The 16,311-nt window shown below is 39.5% G+C and overlaps 1 protein-coding gene and 2 long non-coding RNA genes across 3 annotated transcripts in view; all 3 read right to left on the bottom strand.

Moving 5' to 3' along the window:
• LOC125613321 overlaps positions 1 to 4,048 on the bottom strand; it is a 12,051-nt gene extending 8,003 nt beyond the window's left edge. Inside the window, exon 1 of the long non-coding RNA XR_007343850.1 lies at positions 3,816 to 4,048. This is a non-coding gene — a long non-coding RNA (uncharacterized LOC125613321). The remainder of the gene's footprint in view (positions 1 to 3,815) is intronic.
• Positions 4,049 to 4,170: 122 nt separating this feature from the next.
• Positions 4,171 to 4,626, bottom strand: LOC125613322. The gene is made up of 2 exons (XR_007343851.1): positions 4,581 to 4,626; positions 4,171 to 4,282 (listed from the first exon to the last, which is right to left on the bottom strand). It is a non-coding gene; the product is annotated as an uncharacterized LOC125613322 (long non-coding RNA).
• Positions 4,627 to 9,782: 5,156 nt separating this feature from the next.
• LOC107137881 (glycine cleavage system H protein, mitochondrial-like) lies at positions 9,783 to 10,284 on the bottom strand. Its single transcript, XM_015480314.2, has one exon. The coding sequence runs from the start codon at positions 10,251 to 10,253 to the stop codon at positions 9,798 to 9,800; it is 456 nt and encodes a 151-aa protein (XP_015335800.1). The 5' UTR covers positions 10,254 to 10,284; the 3' UTR covers positions 9,783 to 9,797.
• Between the last annotated feature and the right edge of the window lie 6,027 nt (positions 10,285 to 16,311).

The raw sequence follows: 16,311 nt of genomic DNA, 5'->3' as shown, positions 1-16,311 counted from the left end.
TGAGAACTCAAGGGGAACTTAGGCAGCAGGATACGCCCTATTCCCAGCAGGAATAATCTTAAACCTTAAACCTGGAACCTAAACTGGGAACGCCCTAAACCCGATTATGTTAAACCAGGAACACCCTAATCCGCCCTGGTCCTTGAGCAAGGTCAACTACATTCAATGTCACTGCAAAATGTCAGCAACATGGGGTACGCTGGCAAGGAAATTGTCATACCTACTTGGCTAATGGCTCCCAGCAACTTTGTATATACAAATTCTCCCAGACCTTGATTTTGTCCATAAAACAAATGCAGAGCTAGTTTTCATACAATTGCATCAACGCTGTCCTCCCCCCAACTCAAATTATTTCTGTGCCAAACTGCATAGAAGGGAAAAAAAAAAAATGAAGTAGAGTAGGTGTTTTTCTTAGCACACTAATGAATGGAAAGAAGCCCTAAGAGTTCTGTGATGAAGTACCTGATACTAAGAAAAGCAATATAGCATAGTAGTTAGTTGTTTGGAATTTGAAAATTCTCAGTCTCTACCATATACTAACTAACTGTGGGACTTTTGGCAAGTTTCTCTGTGCCTTATTTTCCTGATGTGTGTAATGCAGTAATAATGGAATCCATCTCATAAAGATTGTCATGAGACTTCAATAAATATATAAGGGCTTAGGGCAGTGTCTGGTACAAAATAAGCATTACAGGTATTTGCTCTTATGCAAGGGAACCTAAGAAAATCACTAAAGGAAATAGAATGCATATATTATAATACCAAATATAGACAAATATCCTTTTGGACATGCAGAAAAGGCTAAATAGAAGGTTCTAAAAGAATATAGATTCAGATTATAACTATTTTTCAAGCAATACACTCAACTAATGGTTTCCCCAAGTTCCTAGGGAGAAAAAATGGGAAATTAGCAACAGCAACTTAATAAATTTTAACAGAGTTTTGCTCATGTTCACTGTGTAGAAAATCATACCTGTTTCTCCTTTTATAAGGAATCTGCAGTTATTCTGTAAGGGTCCGGCGAACAACGGAGGAAGAGACCACCAAGAGACCAAGAGACCGACTCTGGCAGTTCCTTTTGATAGTTATCAGGCATTCCTGTCTGAGAATCTCTTTTGTAGCCTCCAGTTTACTTATTTTTGGAAGTTACATTTAACTGTTATTATTATTTAAAATGCCCAGGAATAGCTGTGCTTTGGCTTTGACTGTCTTTGCTAAGTGTTTAAGATGAAGCAAGTCAAACAGACTTTTGTTTCTATCTATTGTTAATAGTCAGCTGAGTTTCCCTGGGAGTCCTCGGGGAACTTACAGCAGCTTCTCAGTTCTGCTAGTGCCATTTGCGCTAGGATGGGTCCAGGCCTTGCTTGACCATGTGGCTTCCCTCGGAAGCTTCCCTCACAGCAAATGCACTGATTGGCTTTCTGTCTTCCACTGGTCTCAATAATCTCCCTGATCGGGAGGTTATGTGGCCTAGAGTTGCAAACCTCTTTGGAGAAGTCCCCTATTCCCTGATTCAGACTGACTCAGAGGGCAAGAGCCAAATATTGGTTTTCTTGGCCCTTTTAATTTAACTTTAATTTTAACACTTAATCTTAAACATCCAGCAAATAAGTTAACAGCCTTATATTAAGAGCACTGGGCTCTAATGTCTATCTCTCTATCCTGTAGGTGATAACTCATTATCTTAAATTAACCCAGGTTGTGAGTTCTTAAAGTAGTACCTCTGCAAAACATTAACTGGCAATCTTAAATCATTTATAAGAAAACTACAAAATAAAATTAACTAGGGTAAAAACATATTTAGTTTATGTAATAGCTACCTTGAATTTTGGCAGAGTATATCCCCTGTTTGAGATCCTGGCAATCGTGACAAAAACCAACTTTTGGACACAACTTTAAATGTACTGAAATCTGGCCTATTTCTTCCATAGTCATTCTCACATGTAGTGAGAGGGGACCTAGAGCCTTATCTCTAGTAAGGCGGGGCTCTTCATAAATCTTAAATACTATAGTTCTGAAGCTGATCTTTGCTTTTTAGACATCATTTTACGAAGCCTACATAAATTGTTGCTCAAGTTCACATGAACATTAGCTAACACAACATAATATCACATCTAAAACATGAATTAAAGAAAGGCTGAAAGCTTTTAACCTTTTGTAGAAAAGTAGCAAAGTATTTTTGTGTTTTACAATAAAACCTTCACACAGGTTAGGCTCTCATTAACTTAAAAATACATTTAAATTGTATCTCAGTGTAAAAAGTAACATGGAACTTTACATATCGTATTGATAACAAGTCCAGTTATAGAACACAAATGATAAATAAATCTCCAACATGTTTTTCTTTTAAGCCTAAAATTACCATACAACTTTAGAACACCAGCTTGATATAATGCTCTTTTGAAGCTTCTACCTTACAGACTTGTATACCTGGAAGATATGAACACATTAATAGCACCATAATTACATTGATGTTTTTATATTAACCAAGTTTAGCTTTTAAAGAAATAACATAGCACAATTCTCTAAAACAACAGCATTTGTTTAACCAGCTGTTTAATTTCTTTAAGATTACTTGCTCAAAAACTTACACTTATAACCAACTTACACAGACCTTCTTTATCACTTACTTAAACCCTCCTAATTACTTAATCACATAGACTCTCTTATCCAGAAACACATTTTCCCTCTATTAAATCCATACCTAGAACCTTCTAGTTTCTCTTTTCCATCTGTTAACCTCCTTCTGTTCACCTTTTGAAACAATACCTGTAAGCTTAATTTTAAAGTCGTCTTTACTTTTATCTATTTACCAAATTTAAATTGAGCCATTTGAATCACGTGAATCAAAGATATTTGGGTCCATTTTTTTTTTTTTAATTTTTCATGAGCGCTCTTCATCTGTCAGTTGTCATATCACTGCATGATATATGGACATACACATACAGACATACAGACACACAACACATAACACAAGTGTGCACACATACACAAGGCCTTGTAGCTGTTTTTTAGGTGAAATCTCCATTGCAGTGTTTAAAAACTCCACAGTTGATCAAAAATAGAACTGATCAGAAAACACCAACCCATCTGCAGGATCAAAATCATGAGCTCAAAAAAATACAGAATCTAAGAAAAAACAAGAGTCCTAAAAAAGATGACTGGCCAGTAATTAGTAAATACCATACAATTTATTTTTTGGTTTGGTATAATTTGAGTTCAGGTAAAAAGACACTTTTATTTTTTTAAATCTTACACACTGAGAGGAACAGATACCAAATCATAATTTACTATCCTTGTCCAAATTAATGCACTGGTACACCTAGTGAAATCTTTTCAGGCTACCCAGTTCAAAATTGATGAAAAAATAAAACTAAATGATTGGGAGTTACTTGCCAACTTGGAAGTAGAGTTCTTTAATTTTCTGTCCTAAGTATTTAAGTTTTCTAGCATGAACTATCTGAAATCTCAAACTAAACAATTACTTAAACCCAACTCTTAACTGCAAGATTGTGCAATGTTTTAGAAACCCATTTAGATACCAGATTGTTACAATAAAAAATCATCTTTTAGATACACATTTAACCAAGGTCATCCCCAAGAAACAATCCATAATATCAACACATTCCTACATTTATTGTCCCCTTTTTTTAAGTAGACAGAGGTGGAGTAATCCTTAAAGTGCAGGTAAGGAAGAGGGAGTTCCCCAAAGCAAAATGGCTTTGGCAGCTGCTGGGAGTCCTTTAGCCCCACCTTTTACTTACAGGATTAGTTCCTCTGGTTTGGTTTGACCCCAGGCACCAGGCATTTTCCACATCTCCTAACTTTTCAGTAGTCAGCTCCCAAAAAGTTAATCCTCTGCTTGCAGTTGTTTCGAGTGCTAGGCTTCCCCAAGAAGGCAGAGTGGGGACTCCTCTAAAGTCCCCTCTGGGGTGCCAAAATTTATGACTGAAAGTTTGGTTCCCATCCCCAAAGCCAATTAATGCCAATTTAATAATGAGGACAGGGTTTTGAGAAAAGTTAAATCGAGATATCAAAGTTCTTAGATCCCCAGCACACATCTCCCTCTGCAGTGAGTGCACTCAAGCCAACTACGGGAAGAAAAGGAAACACTGCTTCCCTGATCTCGCTTAACAAGGGGGAGTAAAGTTTGTCAAAGTTCTTTTTAACTTCCCTTACGGTACTTGTTGACTACCGGTCTCGTGCCAGTATTTTGCCTTAGATGGAGTTTACCACCCGCTTTGGGCTGCATTCCCAAGCAATCCGACTCCGGGAAGACCCGCTTGCTCCCTTGGCCCCGGGATTTGGCGATTGCTGCGGCCGGAGGGCTGTAACACTCTGGGGGTTTGGGACCCGGTTTCCCTCCACCCCCGCGAGGGAGGGAGAGAGCTGGGTGCCCCCAAGCCACCTTCCCCGCCGGGCCTTCCCAGCCATCTTGGAGCCATGGTGGAAATGCGCCCGGTGGCGGCCGGTTGCTGGCGGGAGGGGGGGCAGTCCCCTGCCGACCCCACTTCCGACCCTGCCCGCCTGCCCCCGTGCCCGCAGGAGTGCCCCCCCCTCCGGAGAGGGGAGAGGGCGACGGGGCGGAGAGGACGGACGGGTGGAGGGGGCGGGAAATATCCACTGGACCGCCGGCTCGGCTGGACCACACCGCTGGGTTGAATCCTCCAGGTGGACTGCGCGGACCCCACCCATTTACCTCTTAATGGTTTCACACCCTCTTTAATTCTTTCTTTAAAGTTCTTTAAAACACAGCTAAAAGGGGTGTAAAAGGTGAGAACAGAAAAGCTGGCGGTTTTATTAGCTAAAGTTGACTCAGGGAGAATGGAGGGAAGAGGGGGAAGAGCAGAAGGTTTGAGTGATAGGATCATGGGGGAAGGGGTCGGAGTGGGGGCAGGGACCAGGAAAGGCTTCAGGGACAGAGGCGTGGAATGGCTTTGTCCCATAATGGGAGTTACTCAGACAGAGACAGGGACAATACAAACGCAACACAGACAAGGACAAACAGTAAACGTTTAACACGAGTACCCTAAAGGCAGACAATAAACTCAACACGAGACAATGAACAAAACTAAGTAGCCGGCAGAACCTGATGGGTTGGCAGCAAAGTCACTGAATCACACCTGAACACCTGATGAGGGCACCTCCGTCCCTCCGTTTCCCGAGTCCTCCAAGTCGTCCTTTGGGGACGTGGCCTGTGGCTTCAGGTCACGTCTGTCCACCACCGCCGGGGGGAGCTCACGCTCTCCGCCGGCAGCCATTCTGCCAACCCTTAAACCGAACCTGACCTGAGCGATCGCAAGAAAAAGGAAAAAGGCGGCTTACTTACCCCTAGAGGAGTCCGTTGAGGTCTCCTTGTCCGGCGCTGCGCGATTCCCGGCCAATGCACCAAATGTAAGGGTCCGGGGAACGACGGAGGAAGAGACCACCAAGAGACCGACTCATGCAACCGCAAAAGGGGTTTATTGAAGAATCCAGCGCGCTGGGGCTCCATGCTCACTCAACAAGGGAGAGCGGCCCAGAGCCCCGAGCAGGGGTTGAGCAGTGCTTAAGTACACTTTTTGGGGAGGGCGGGGGCTTTGCATACATCAGAGCAAATCATCATGAGGCACGGGAAAATCGAACAACAATTCTTAAACATGATTAGTACATTCATTGGCGGGAACAGGTCCGGTGGGGGTGATAGGTTAGTCCTAGAAGGGGGGGTACATTCAAACTGATTGGCTTGGGCCCTGAGATGCCTACGTGCCAAGCTGCACAGGGTCCTAGGTTATTTAACAACTAAATGTGGGGGGGGGGGGAAATATCTACTGGGCAGTCCCGTGAATTGTCCTAACAGCTACAGGAATTTCAGGTTTTGAGTGTTGCATAGGAACTTAACAATACCTGGTCTTTTACATTTTAACTCAGGCTTTGCAGCTTAGAAGCTTTACAATGCCTGGTCTTTAACTTCAGTTTCTTTTATCCTTTCAATTCCAAAGAACTTTTGTTTAATCCTCTAAAAACTCTTTATTAAAGAGTCCTCAACAAATGTCCTTAAAGATTTACATGCTCAGATAGAAGCCATGTCCTCAGCAACTTTGTCATGGAAACAATATCTTAGCTCCTGGTTCTTGGTACTTCCTGGTGGAAAACATTGTTAGTCTTTGTCTTTGCCATCATACTCATTGGCATATTCCTGTGCTATGGCATTTATTGCTACATTAATATGGTTCCAGTACTAATGAATTCTTGTTTCTCTTATAGACCATCCATCACTCAAATGGCCCTCCAGCCTATTACTTCTCAATCAGACTTCTATCATGGACCACTCGAAAGACCCGATTTTTAAAGGGGGACTCCAAACTGCTTGCCCCACATCGTCCCTTTTCAGCCTGAAGAAGCCAGAAAGATCTTCTTTGCCCCCCTTCCTTACAGCAGTAAGGAGTTCCCAACTTAGAGGGGGGAATGAAGCCAGATTTAAAGTTAGGTAGTCAGTGTAGTTAGATAAATCGGGTCTAATATCGAGTGAAATCTAAAATGGAGACCATGAGGAGAATGACTCAGGGAAAACACAGGACAACTCATGGAATGTTAATGAAGTCCCGAAAAGGCCCTAGGCCAAAGTCCACCTCAATGAAATGTTAATGAACAGCCCCCAGCAAAAAGGTGCTGACTCAGAAGTCCTTCCTGACCAGATTACTTCTTTGGCCCACCTGTGTCCCACCCCTCGGGCCTTCCAACCTACATTCCATCACCAAAACTATAAAAAGGGGAAACAACCGCACTTCCACGGATTCCACCTCTTGGGTCCCCTTCTTCCTCCGGGAGAAGTCTTTTCTGCTGTCCTTTAATAAACTTCTAATTTCTACTCTGAAAAAAAAAAAAAAAGAGTCCTCAAAGTTCAGTACTATTACTGACAGGATGGAAACTGGCAGGTATTATTTGAACAGTGGAGTTAGAATATGACTTTTCCAAAAGGGCAAGTGATAGAGGAAGTTTCTTTAACAAGACTTATTTCTGACATATGCAATATGACTTGCAGGGGAGGATAGTTCATTCATAGTCACAAAATAGTCTCTTTTTGGGAAAGAAAATCCCTGATATTGGAAACCCAGGACACACAAGCTTTATTCCTACCACTGTCTATTCTGTTCTCCATCATTCTGTTTGTTCTTTGGATGAGTTTCTCATTCCCATTATCATGGATTCTAAGTTGCTTAAAAAAATCTGAGAGAAAACATGAATGAGTTATTAAGAAACTATTAACTACATTGTGGGCTGGGGGTATAGCTTGATAGTAGAATACTTGCTGAGTATGTACAAGGTTCCAGGTTTAATCTCCAGCACTGGAAAAAAAGAATAGAAAGGTAAAAACTATTAACTATATTGTACATTTTCTTTGCATTAGTCCATGATTATTGTAGTTTCCACTTAGAAATGATAATAGCAAGTTAAGCGCTTGTGAACATTTCTACTGAGATCATTTTAGAATATCAATAAAAATGTCTTATTGTTGTGGCACTTGAACAATCCTAAGTTCTGTTGGGGGCCTGAGAACAGCCCAAGGTATTGGAAGACTGTTGCTAGGGCAGTCTGTCTGGTTGACTTTATTATAATGTAATTTTATATTTGTGTCAGTTGTTTTACTGCTGTGATTAAAAGACTTGACAAGAACAATTTCAGGGGAGGAAAAGTTTATTTGGGGGCTCACAGTTTCAGAGGTCTCAGTCCATAGATGGCGGACTCCATTCCTTGGGGCTTGAGGTGAGGCTGAATATCAGGGAATAAGAGTGTGGTAGAGGAAAGCAGCTCAAGACATCGCATCAGGAAGCAGAGAGGACTTCACTCACCAGACACAAAATATGTACCCAAATGCATATCCCCAGTGCCCACCTCCTCCATCCACACCCCATCTGCCTTCCGTTGCCACTCAGTTAATCCCCCTGAGGGGATCAATTCACTGTTAGGGCTCTCATAATCTAATCATTTTACTTCTGAATATTCTTGCATTGTCTCACACATGAGCTTTTGGGAGAAAAGTTTAAACCATAACACTTGGTGAATTACCTAAAATCTACAGTTTCAGCTTTCCTCATTTTGGCATTTAATTTCCAGGTCTGATCTAAGTGGATCACACTAACCAAATTTACAAAAGACTCATATCTGTCTGTCTATCTATCTATCTCATGATCTCATCAAAAGACAAACAATCCCTATTCTCACTGAGCTTGAGGGAGAGAAGCAATTACTTGTGCTACTATTACTAACTCAAGTAAAAAAGAGTTCTGGGAGGTATAGAGCAAGTGATTGGGCATGACCATTTGTAGATTATGAAAAATAATTTTTTAAAAGTTTATAATTTGGCCTTTTGTTTAGTTAAACATGTGTTTTCATACTGTAATAATTCTGTTTCTATCTCTATAATGGATTTGTCCATTCTATAATCTTTTATAATTCACTTATCAGGTTTTTAGTTATTGGGTATAATCTACTTATCAGGTTCTCCAACTTCAAATTACATCTTTAACTTTCACTTTTTTCTACACTTATACAAGCTACTTCCAATTGTTGACATATTTTTTCTTAAATAAACTAATCTACATATCGCAGTATATATAAGGAGCTCTTTCAGCCTAGAATAGTTCTGTCTTTTCACTATGTGTTAATACCGATAGTCAAGGTTTTTATGTTGAGAGCCACGGCTGGTCAGAATGACGCCTGGCATTTGCCAAAGGGAATGTTTGAAAGGTGATGCCAGCGAACCATTGAGATGATGATTTGAGTTAAGCTGTATATAATTGCTGTGATGCTGGATTGATTGTATTGTATATTTGACCTTTACTGTCTGGCAATGGTGCGGCTCTTGCTGCCTTGGGTGCCTGCTACTTTGGAGTTCTATCGGGGATTCCCAGAGAGTTCCCATTGGTTGGGGAAGTGCTAGAGGAGGGATTTCCAGAGGAGGGATTTCCGGAGGAGGTATTTCCAGTTCGTGTGTGGTGTGTCCCAGGAGAAGGCCACATACCTGGCGTTCATGAGAGTGCGGAGAATAAAAGACTTACTGTTTTGAACTTACAAGTCTGTGTGGCGGCTCAGTTATTTTGTGCTCAGCCAGACTGCAGCATTTTTGAATTTGTGAGTTCCTAGTACCCTCTACAAACTCATGTCAAAAACAAAATAGACCATTAGGAAGTTAATGTATGCTCTCTTCAAAGGTCTGTGCCTTTAGAATAAATAGCTCCCCATCATCGGTATACAAGTTTATTATTATTATTATTATTATTATTATTTTAATGAAGTTGAATATTTTCTTATTTTGTTGCAAGCTGCTGTTTCAGTGTATAAAAATAACACCAATGAATGCAGTACATTATAAAATTAAGACAGTATTGTTCTTCTGGCACTGTATAACACACACTTTCCTCTATGTCCAGTTTTTTTCAAATGGAAGATCATTAAGTATATTGACCCAGATCCAGGGATGGATGTAAGCACGTTACAGTATTATATATATTAGGCTTATAACAAGATTATCCTTGAATTACATACTTTTTTTATAAGTATTTTTACCACAGATATCAACCTAGTGCCTACTCTAAAAATCATAAGGAATTGTAAAAAAGATGCATATTGTGTTTATCGGCAGTCATTGGGAAGTTAAGGGGTATCTTCTTCCAGTAGCATTGTTAAGAGTAGTTTTTAAGTCTTCTATAAGACAACTGCTTGCAGTTATTGCACACTAGATTATTTAGGGTGCCATTTTCACTCCTCAATAGATTTTACATATTTCTCATATGCTTCTTTGCTCATTAGGTCATCTAGTTCTGAAGTGTCATCTTTATCAGCCAACCATCTTCGCAACAAGATTTGTTCACAAGCCCTGGGTTTTCTGCAAGTGCCTCATTAATTTCAGTTACTTCTCCTGATAGAGGAGAATAGAGTTCACTGGCAGCTTTCACACTTTCCAAAGCACCAAACTCATCTTGTTTTTTCAATTTTGTTCCAACTTCAGGCAGACTACAATAAACAACATCTCCCAGAGCTTCCTGTGCAAAATTGCTGATTCCCACTGTTCCAATACCATTTTCTGTAGTTATCCATTCATGTTTCTCTGTGAATTTACACACGGAGAGCAGAGTTGGTCCGGTGCACAGCATCCGAACAGCGCCCGCCCTCACCCGCCAGGGCCCCTGTGGGCAGAGCACAACGGGCGCAGGGGCAGCACGCAGGCTGCGGGCCGCAGCTAGTGCGCTCCGGACTGCTCGCAGAGCCATATTCGCAAGGGTACAGAGGGTCGCCTGCGGCGCCTCTCCAAGTTTATTATTATTCATTATTCATAATAGCCAAGAAGTAAAAACACCCCAAATATCCACAAACAGATAAATGGATAAACAAAATGTGATATGTACATGCAATGGAATATTATTCAAGTTCTGATACAAGCTACAACATGAATGAACCTTGAAGATAAAGGTTAAGTGAAAATAAGCCAGAGACAAAAAGGCAAACATATGATTTTACTTACATGAGGTACTAAAGCATAAGAAACAAAATCAAGAATCAATAAATGGGATAGTATCAAACTAAAAAGCTTCTTCATAGCAAAGGAAACAATCAAGAATGTGAAGAAAGATCCTACAGAATGGGAGAAAATCTTTGCCACCTGCACTTCAGGTACAGCATTAATCTCCAGGATATATAAAGAACTAAAAGTACTTAACACCAAAAACAAACAAACAAAAACAAAACCCTACAAATAACTGAATCAATAAATGGGCAATGGAACTGAACAGACACTTCACAGAAGAAGAAATATAATCAATCAACAAACATGAAAAAAATGTTCAACATCACTAGCAATTAAGAGAAATGCAAATTAAAACTATACTGAGATTTTTATCTCAATCCAGTCAGAATGGCAAGAATACAAATAACAATATGTGCAGGGAACAGGCACATTCATACATTGCTGGTGGGATTGCAAATTGGTGTAGCCACTCTGGAAAGCAGTATAGAGATTCCTCAGAAAACTTGAAATAGAACCACCATTTAACCCATTGATCCCACTCTTTGGTATATACCCAAATGACTTAAAATCTTTATTCTACAGTGATACAGCCACATCAATGTTTATAGCAGCTGAATTTAATATAATAGCTAAGCTATGGAACCAGTCTAGGTGCCCTTCAGCAGATGAATGAATAAAGAAACTGTGGTACATATACACAATGAAATAGTATTCACCCATAAAGAAGAATGAAATTATGGCATTTATTAGTAAATGGATGGAACTGGAGACTATCATTCTAAATGAAATAAGCCAATCTCAAAAAAATCAAAGGCTGAATGTTCTCTCTGATATGTATATGCTGACTCACAATAAGCACTGGGAAAGAAGCAATGGAAGTTCACCAGATTAAACAGAGGGGAGTGGAGGCAAAAGAGTGGGTATCAGAATGAGAAAGACAGTAGAATTATCAGACATAAGATTCCTATGTTCATATATGAATACATGACCAGTGTAACTCCACATCATGTACCACCACAAAAATGGGAAGCTATACCCCATGTATGATATGTCAAAATACGTTCTACAGTCACGTATAACTAAAATGAATAAAAAAAATTTTAAAGAAAGCTATTTCAAGTCATACCTACAAGATGATATTTATTGTCCTTAATATGGAAGAGGCTCTTAAAATTCACCATTTGCCTAACTGGCCATCCTGACTCCAGAGTTCAGAGATAATTCCCAAGACATCTGATGGACATTGTGGACTGAAAGTTTCTACCTCGGTTCCATTGCTAATTGTGTGATTTTAGTCTAGAAATATTTGACTCCACATTATTGGTCACTATTAGTCAAAAATAATCAGTTCCAACTTCCGTGACATTATTCTTTTGGTTGAAGGGTTGTGTAGTTCTGTGTTGAGGAGAATTGCAAGGCTCCATGTGAGCTCTATAAATAGGTCGCTTAGCCCTATCTGTCAAGGACATGTATAGGAAGGGGCGCCATATTTTGGTTATCCTGTCCTAAAGCATTTTTATAGTTTCTTCTAGCTCTAAAAATCTAATTCTGTACATAAACATAACAATATGTTAGTGATATATTATTATTATTTTTTGATTCTTTTTTATTATTAGTTATTCAAAACATTACAAAGCTCTTGACATATCATATTTCATACATTTGATTCAAGCAGATTATGAACTCCCATTTTTACCCTGTATACATATTGCAGATTCACATTGGTTCCACATCCACTTTTTTACATACTGCCATGCTAGTGTCTGTTGTATTCTGCTGCCCTTCCTATCCACTACTATCCCCCCTCCCCTCCCCTCCCCTCTCCTCCCATCTTCTTTCTCTACCCCATCTACTGTAATTCATTTCTCTCATTTTTTTCTCCTTTCCCCTCACTTCCTCTTATATGTGATTTTGTATAACAATGAGGGTCTCCTTCCTTTACCATGCAATTTCCCTTCTCTCTCTCTTTCCCTCCCAGTGATATATTATTAATTAAAAATTATAATTATATGTAAGTTTTAGTACTTAGATATTTTAACATAGAAAAGGTCTTAGAAAGATGTTCATTGAATTTTTACATGATAATTTGTGACATATGATCAAACTTGGATTTTTATTTAGTAGTTGAAAAGTGGTAACTTGTTATTTTTGTCTTTGTTTTCTAATTTTTCTTCAGTGGTGATGTATTGCTTTTGTGATAAAATTGTGAAAGTTCTTTTGAATGTCTAATCCTAAAACAGGTATTTAAATGCACTTGCATATTACAAAATTCAACAGGTATGAAGTGTTCCCTTCTAATCTGTAGTTTTCTTTCCACTGTTTCAGTTACCAAGTCAATGCACAGTCTGAAAATATTAAATAGAAAATCCCAGAAATAACTTACAAATTTTAAACTACTCACCATGCTGAATAGCATGATAAAATCTCTCATACTCCCTCTCTGTCTGGTCTAGGACTTGGATCATTCCTGTGTCCAGTGTATCCACACTATATATGCTTCTTGTTCCTTAATCATTTAGTAGCCATCTCAGTTACCAGAACGACTGTCCTTGTATCACAGTGCTTGTGTTCAAATAACCCTAATTTTACTTAATAGTAGCTCCGAAGCACTAGAGCAATAATTCTAGCAATATGCCAAAGAGAAAACACAAATACTTTCTTTAAGTTAAAGGTGAAAGTTCTTGACTTAATGAGGGAAAAAAAAAGGTATGATGAGATTGCTAAAATCTGCTGCAAGAATGAACTGTCTATCCATGAAATTGTAAAGAAACAGAAGAAATTCATGCTAGTTTCATGTTATACCTCAAACTGCAAAAGAAATGGCCACAGTATGTTATAAGTATCTAGTTAAGATGGAAAAAGTATTAAATTTGTTGGGGGGAAGATGAACAGAAATGTGTTCCAATTGGTCTATTTTAAAATGAGTCATTAATCTCTTAATCTCTTACTGTGCTAATTTATAAATTAAACTTTATCTTAGGTATATATACTTAGAAAAATCAGTATCCCTCTGCAGATAAGAGGGGACTACTGTAAAAATTAACTTGAAGTTAATTAAGTCATGTTAGATGGATCATTTAATGTCATTAGCAGAATGAATCTAATTAATATCACAAATAATATTTTATTACCTTCTTTTCCAAAAATTTTATTAAATTTTAAAATAAAAAATATTTATGCATGTATATCTGGTAAAACTTCCAAAAGCATAAATTATTAAATAATTAAAAGTTATCTTTCTCTAATCTAAGATTGTCAGTCTTCCTCTAAAAGTTAAATGCAATTATTGGTTTTCACATATAATTACAAACAATTATATGATATATAAGCATGTGTATAATGTAAATTATGCTATACATTCTTCACCCTAGAAGAGGTGAAATCCATGTTTTGTTACATGATGATGTACTTGAGGTAGGCTAATTTGTAAGGGTAAGAGGTTCATTAGGACAGCTTAGTTTTGAGGATTCATGGGCAAGATGCTTGTACTGGCTCTGCTCTGGTGAGAACCTCCTGGGCAATTGTGTCACAACAGCAGGTGTGTGTGTGGGAGGGAGAGGTCACAGGGTTCCAAGCAAGAATGACTGGGGTTGTATAGTCCCTTCCCAGGACACTTCCCCAATTATCTAAATATCTCCCACTAGGCTGTACCTCTTAAAGTTTGACCACCTTCTACCACTACTCTGAGGAACAAACCTCTAACACATGAACCATTGGGAGATACAAATAACACCCAAACCATAAGAGTGCCTGTGTCTAACGACTCCCTTTGTATAAGGATACAGTCATATTAGATTTGAACCAACTCTAATGACCTTATCGTAACTTGATCATCTGCAAAGACCCTATTTTCAAATAAATACATGTTGTGGGTTAAGACTTGAACATTATCTTTTGAAGGGATAAAATTCAACCCATAAAAATGGTGCAGATTATTTCAGAAGAGAATCAGTAGGCATCATAAAAGAGAAGAAGACAGTAAAAGACTTGTCAGTAGAATGTACATGGCATATTGAGAAAGCATCAAGCGCTTTGTCCAATTCTGCAAGAGTGTGTTGCAAATGAGAAGTGATGGGAGTGTTGTGCTGCTCTCCAAGGAATAAGCAGCCACTGAAGTATTCAGTCAAAGAGGACTCAGTACTATCATTGATGTCTTAAGGAGACTACTCTGCAGCCATTTGGAGGATGGACTAGATAGGGAAACCAGTGGAGGCAGAAAGACCAGAGAGAACTATTGTAACTGTTCTAACGAGGTCAGGCAGCAAACCTTGAACTTCTAGATACCATGGATTAAGGGCATCTGCATTCATCCTCAGACCCTCTACTGCTGAGAGCCATTGCCAAGTAGGAATGACACATGGCAATTTCTTTGTCAGCCTACCCAATGTTGCTTAGAGGAAGGACTCTCCATATTGACCCAGGTTATTTGCAGTGACATTGCATGTAAGGTGACCTTGCTCAAGGACCAGGGCGGATCCGGGTTTAGGGTGGATCAGGGTTTAGGGCTCTCCTTGGGTTTAGGGCGGTTCCAGGTTTAAGGTGTTCCCTGCTGGGAATAGGGCGTATCCTGCTGCCTCAGGCTCGCCCGCTCCTTGAGTTCCCGTTGAGTTCTCAGGGGATTCAGAGAGTATTTGGGATCCAGAACGTGGATTTGGCCCAGAATGTGGATTTCCCCAGAACGTGTGTAGAGTGCTGGTGTGAGTTCGGGAATAAAGAACTGCTGTTTGAATCTACAAGGCTGTGAGTGGCTCGTGATTTTGTGCCCAGCCAGACTGCGGCACTCTACGACCTGTGTAGGAAAAGGCTGCTTGCTTATGATTTCCAAATTTCCACATTCCAGATGGATCTTTCCTCCCCATCAGAGAAATTGCTTGAAATAGACCCTTATATTTCTCCATCTGATTGGGTTGCTTTATGAGTCTCAGTGTTGCATATTGCCAAAGGTTATGTGTGTTGCTCACTCTAAAGAAGACGTGGGAGTTGTTTATCACTCTTGGGAAAGTCTTTCTGCTTTTTTTCCTTAGTATTTTCAGACTGACTCGCCAAAACATCTTGAACTAGAAAATTAAATTTGAAAAACATCTTCTCCTTTAAGTTCTTAAGAGCTTTTCTGCACCTTTTGCTTAAAAGAGCGTATAAAAGTGGGTTAATGGCTGAATTAAGCAGTGCCAGCCAGGCAGATATTGTCTGCATCTGCAGAGGAAGCGTCCACCTGCAGTTTACCATTGTGCTTGCCTGCGATGTGCTTACAATTATGTAGGAGATCCAGCAACAAAAGAAAATAAAAGTCACCAGAAATAGATGAAAGGTACCATTGTATTTAGGATCAGGGGTGGTGCACATTTCAAAATGTCCTGATTTCTGCTCTGTAGAGAAGAGGAGCTAGGTACATGCTCTGTATCGGCCATATTCTTAAGACTGAGCAGTGTTCCTCTCTGGGATTATTTCTCTTGAGATCCTGGAATAAACTCAGAATCTCCTTGGCTCTTCTTTACAGAGAAAACTAGTTGGCTTCATCTTTCTCAGCAATATTTGTGGTTTGGATATAAGGTGTCTCCTAAAAGCTCATGCGTGAGAAAATGCAAGAATATTCAGAGGTCAAATTATGAGATTATGAGAGCCTTAACCTAATCATCGGATTAATCCACTGATAGGGATTAACAGGGTGGGAACTGTAAGCAGGTAGGGTGGGCTGGAGTAGGTAAGTCACTGGGGGTGTACCTTTGGAGTATATATTTTGTCTCTGGAGAGGAGAGTGTCTGCTTCCTGATTAACATGTCCTGAGCTACTTTCCTCTGTGTACT

Source organism: Marmota marmota, unplaced genomic scaffold (genome assembly GCF_001458135.2).
Source record: "Marmota marmota marmota unplaced genomic scaffold, marMar, whole genome shotgun sequence".
In the NCBI taxonomy this organism is placed as follows: Eukaryota; Metazoa; Chordata; class Mammalia; order Rodentia; family Sciuridae; genus Marmota; species Marmota marmota.
Note: the sequence above shows the minus strand (reverse complement) of the source record. Positions and strands in the feature narration are given on the sequence as shown.

Coding starts and splice junctions, on each gene's coding strand:
- LOC107137881 (XM_015480314.2), bottom strand. CDS start 10,253: ATGGCTCTGCGAGCAGTCCGGAGCGCACTAGCTGCGGCCCGCAGCCTG.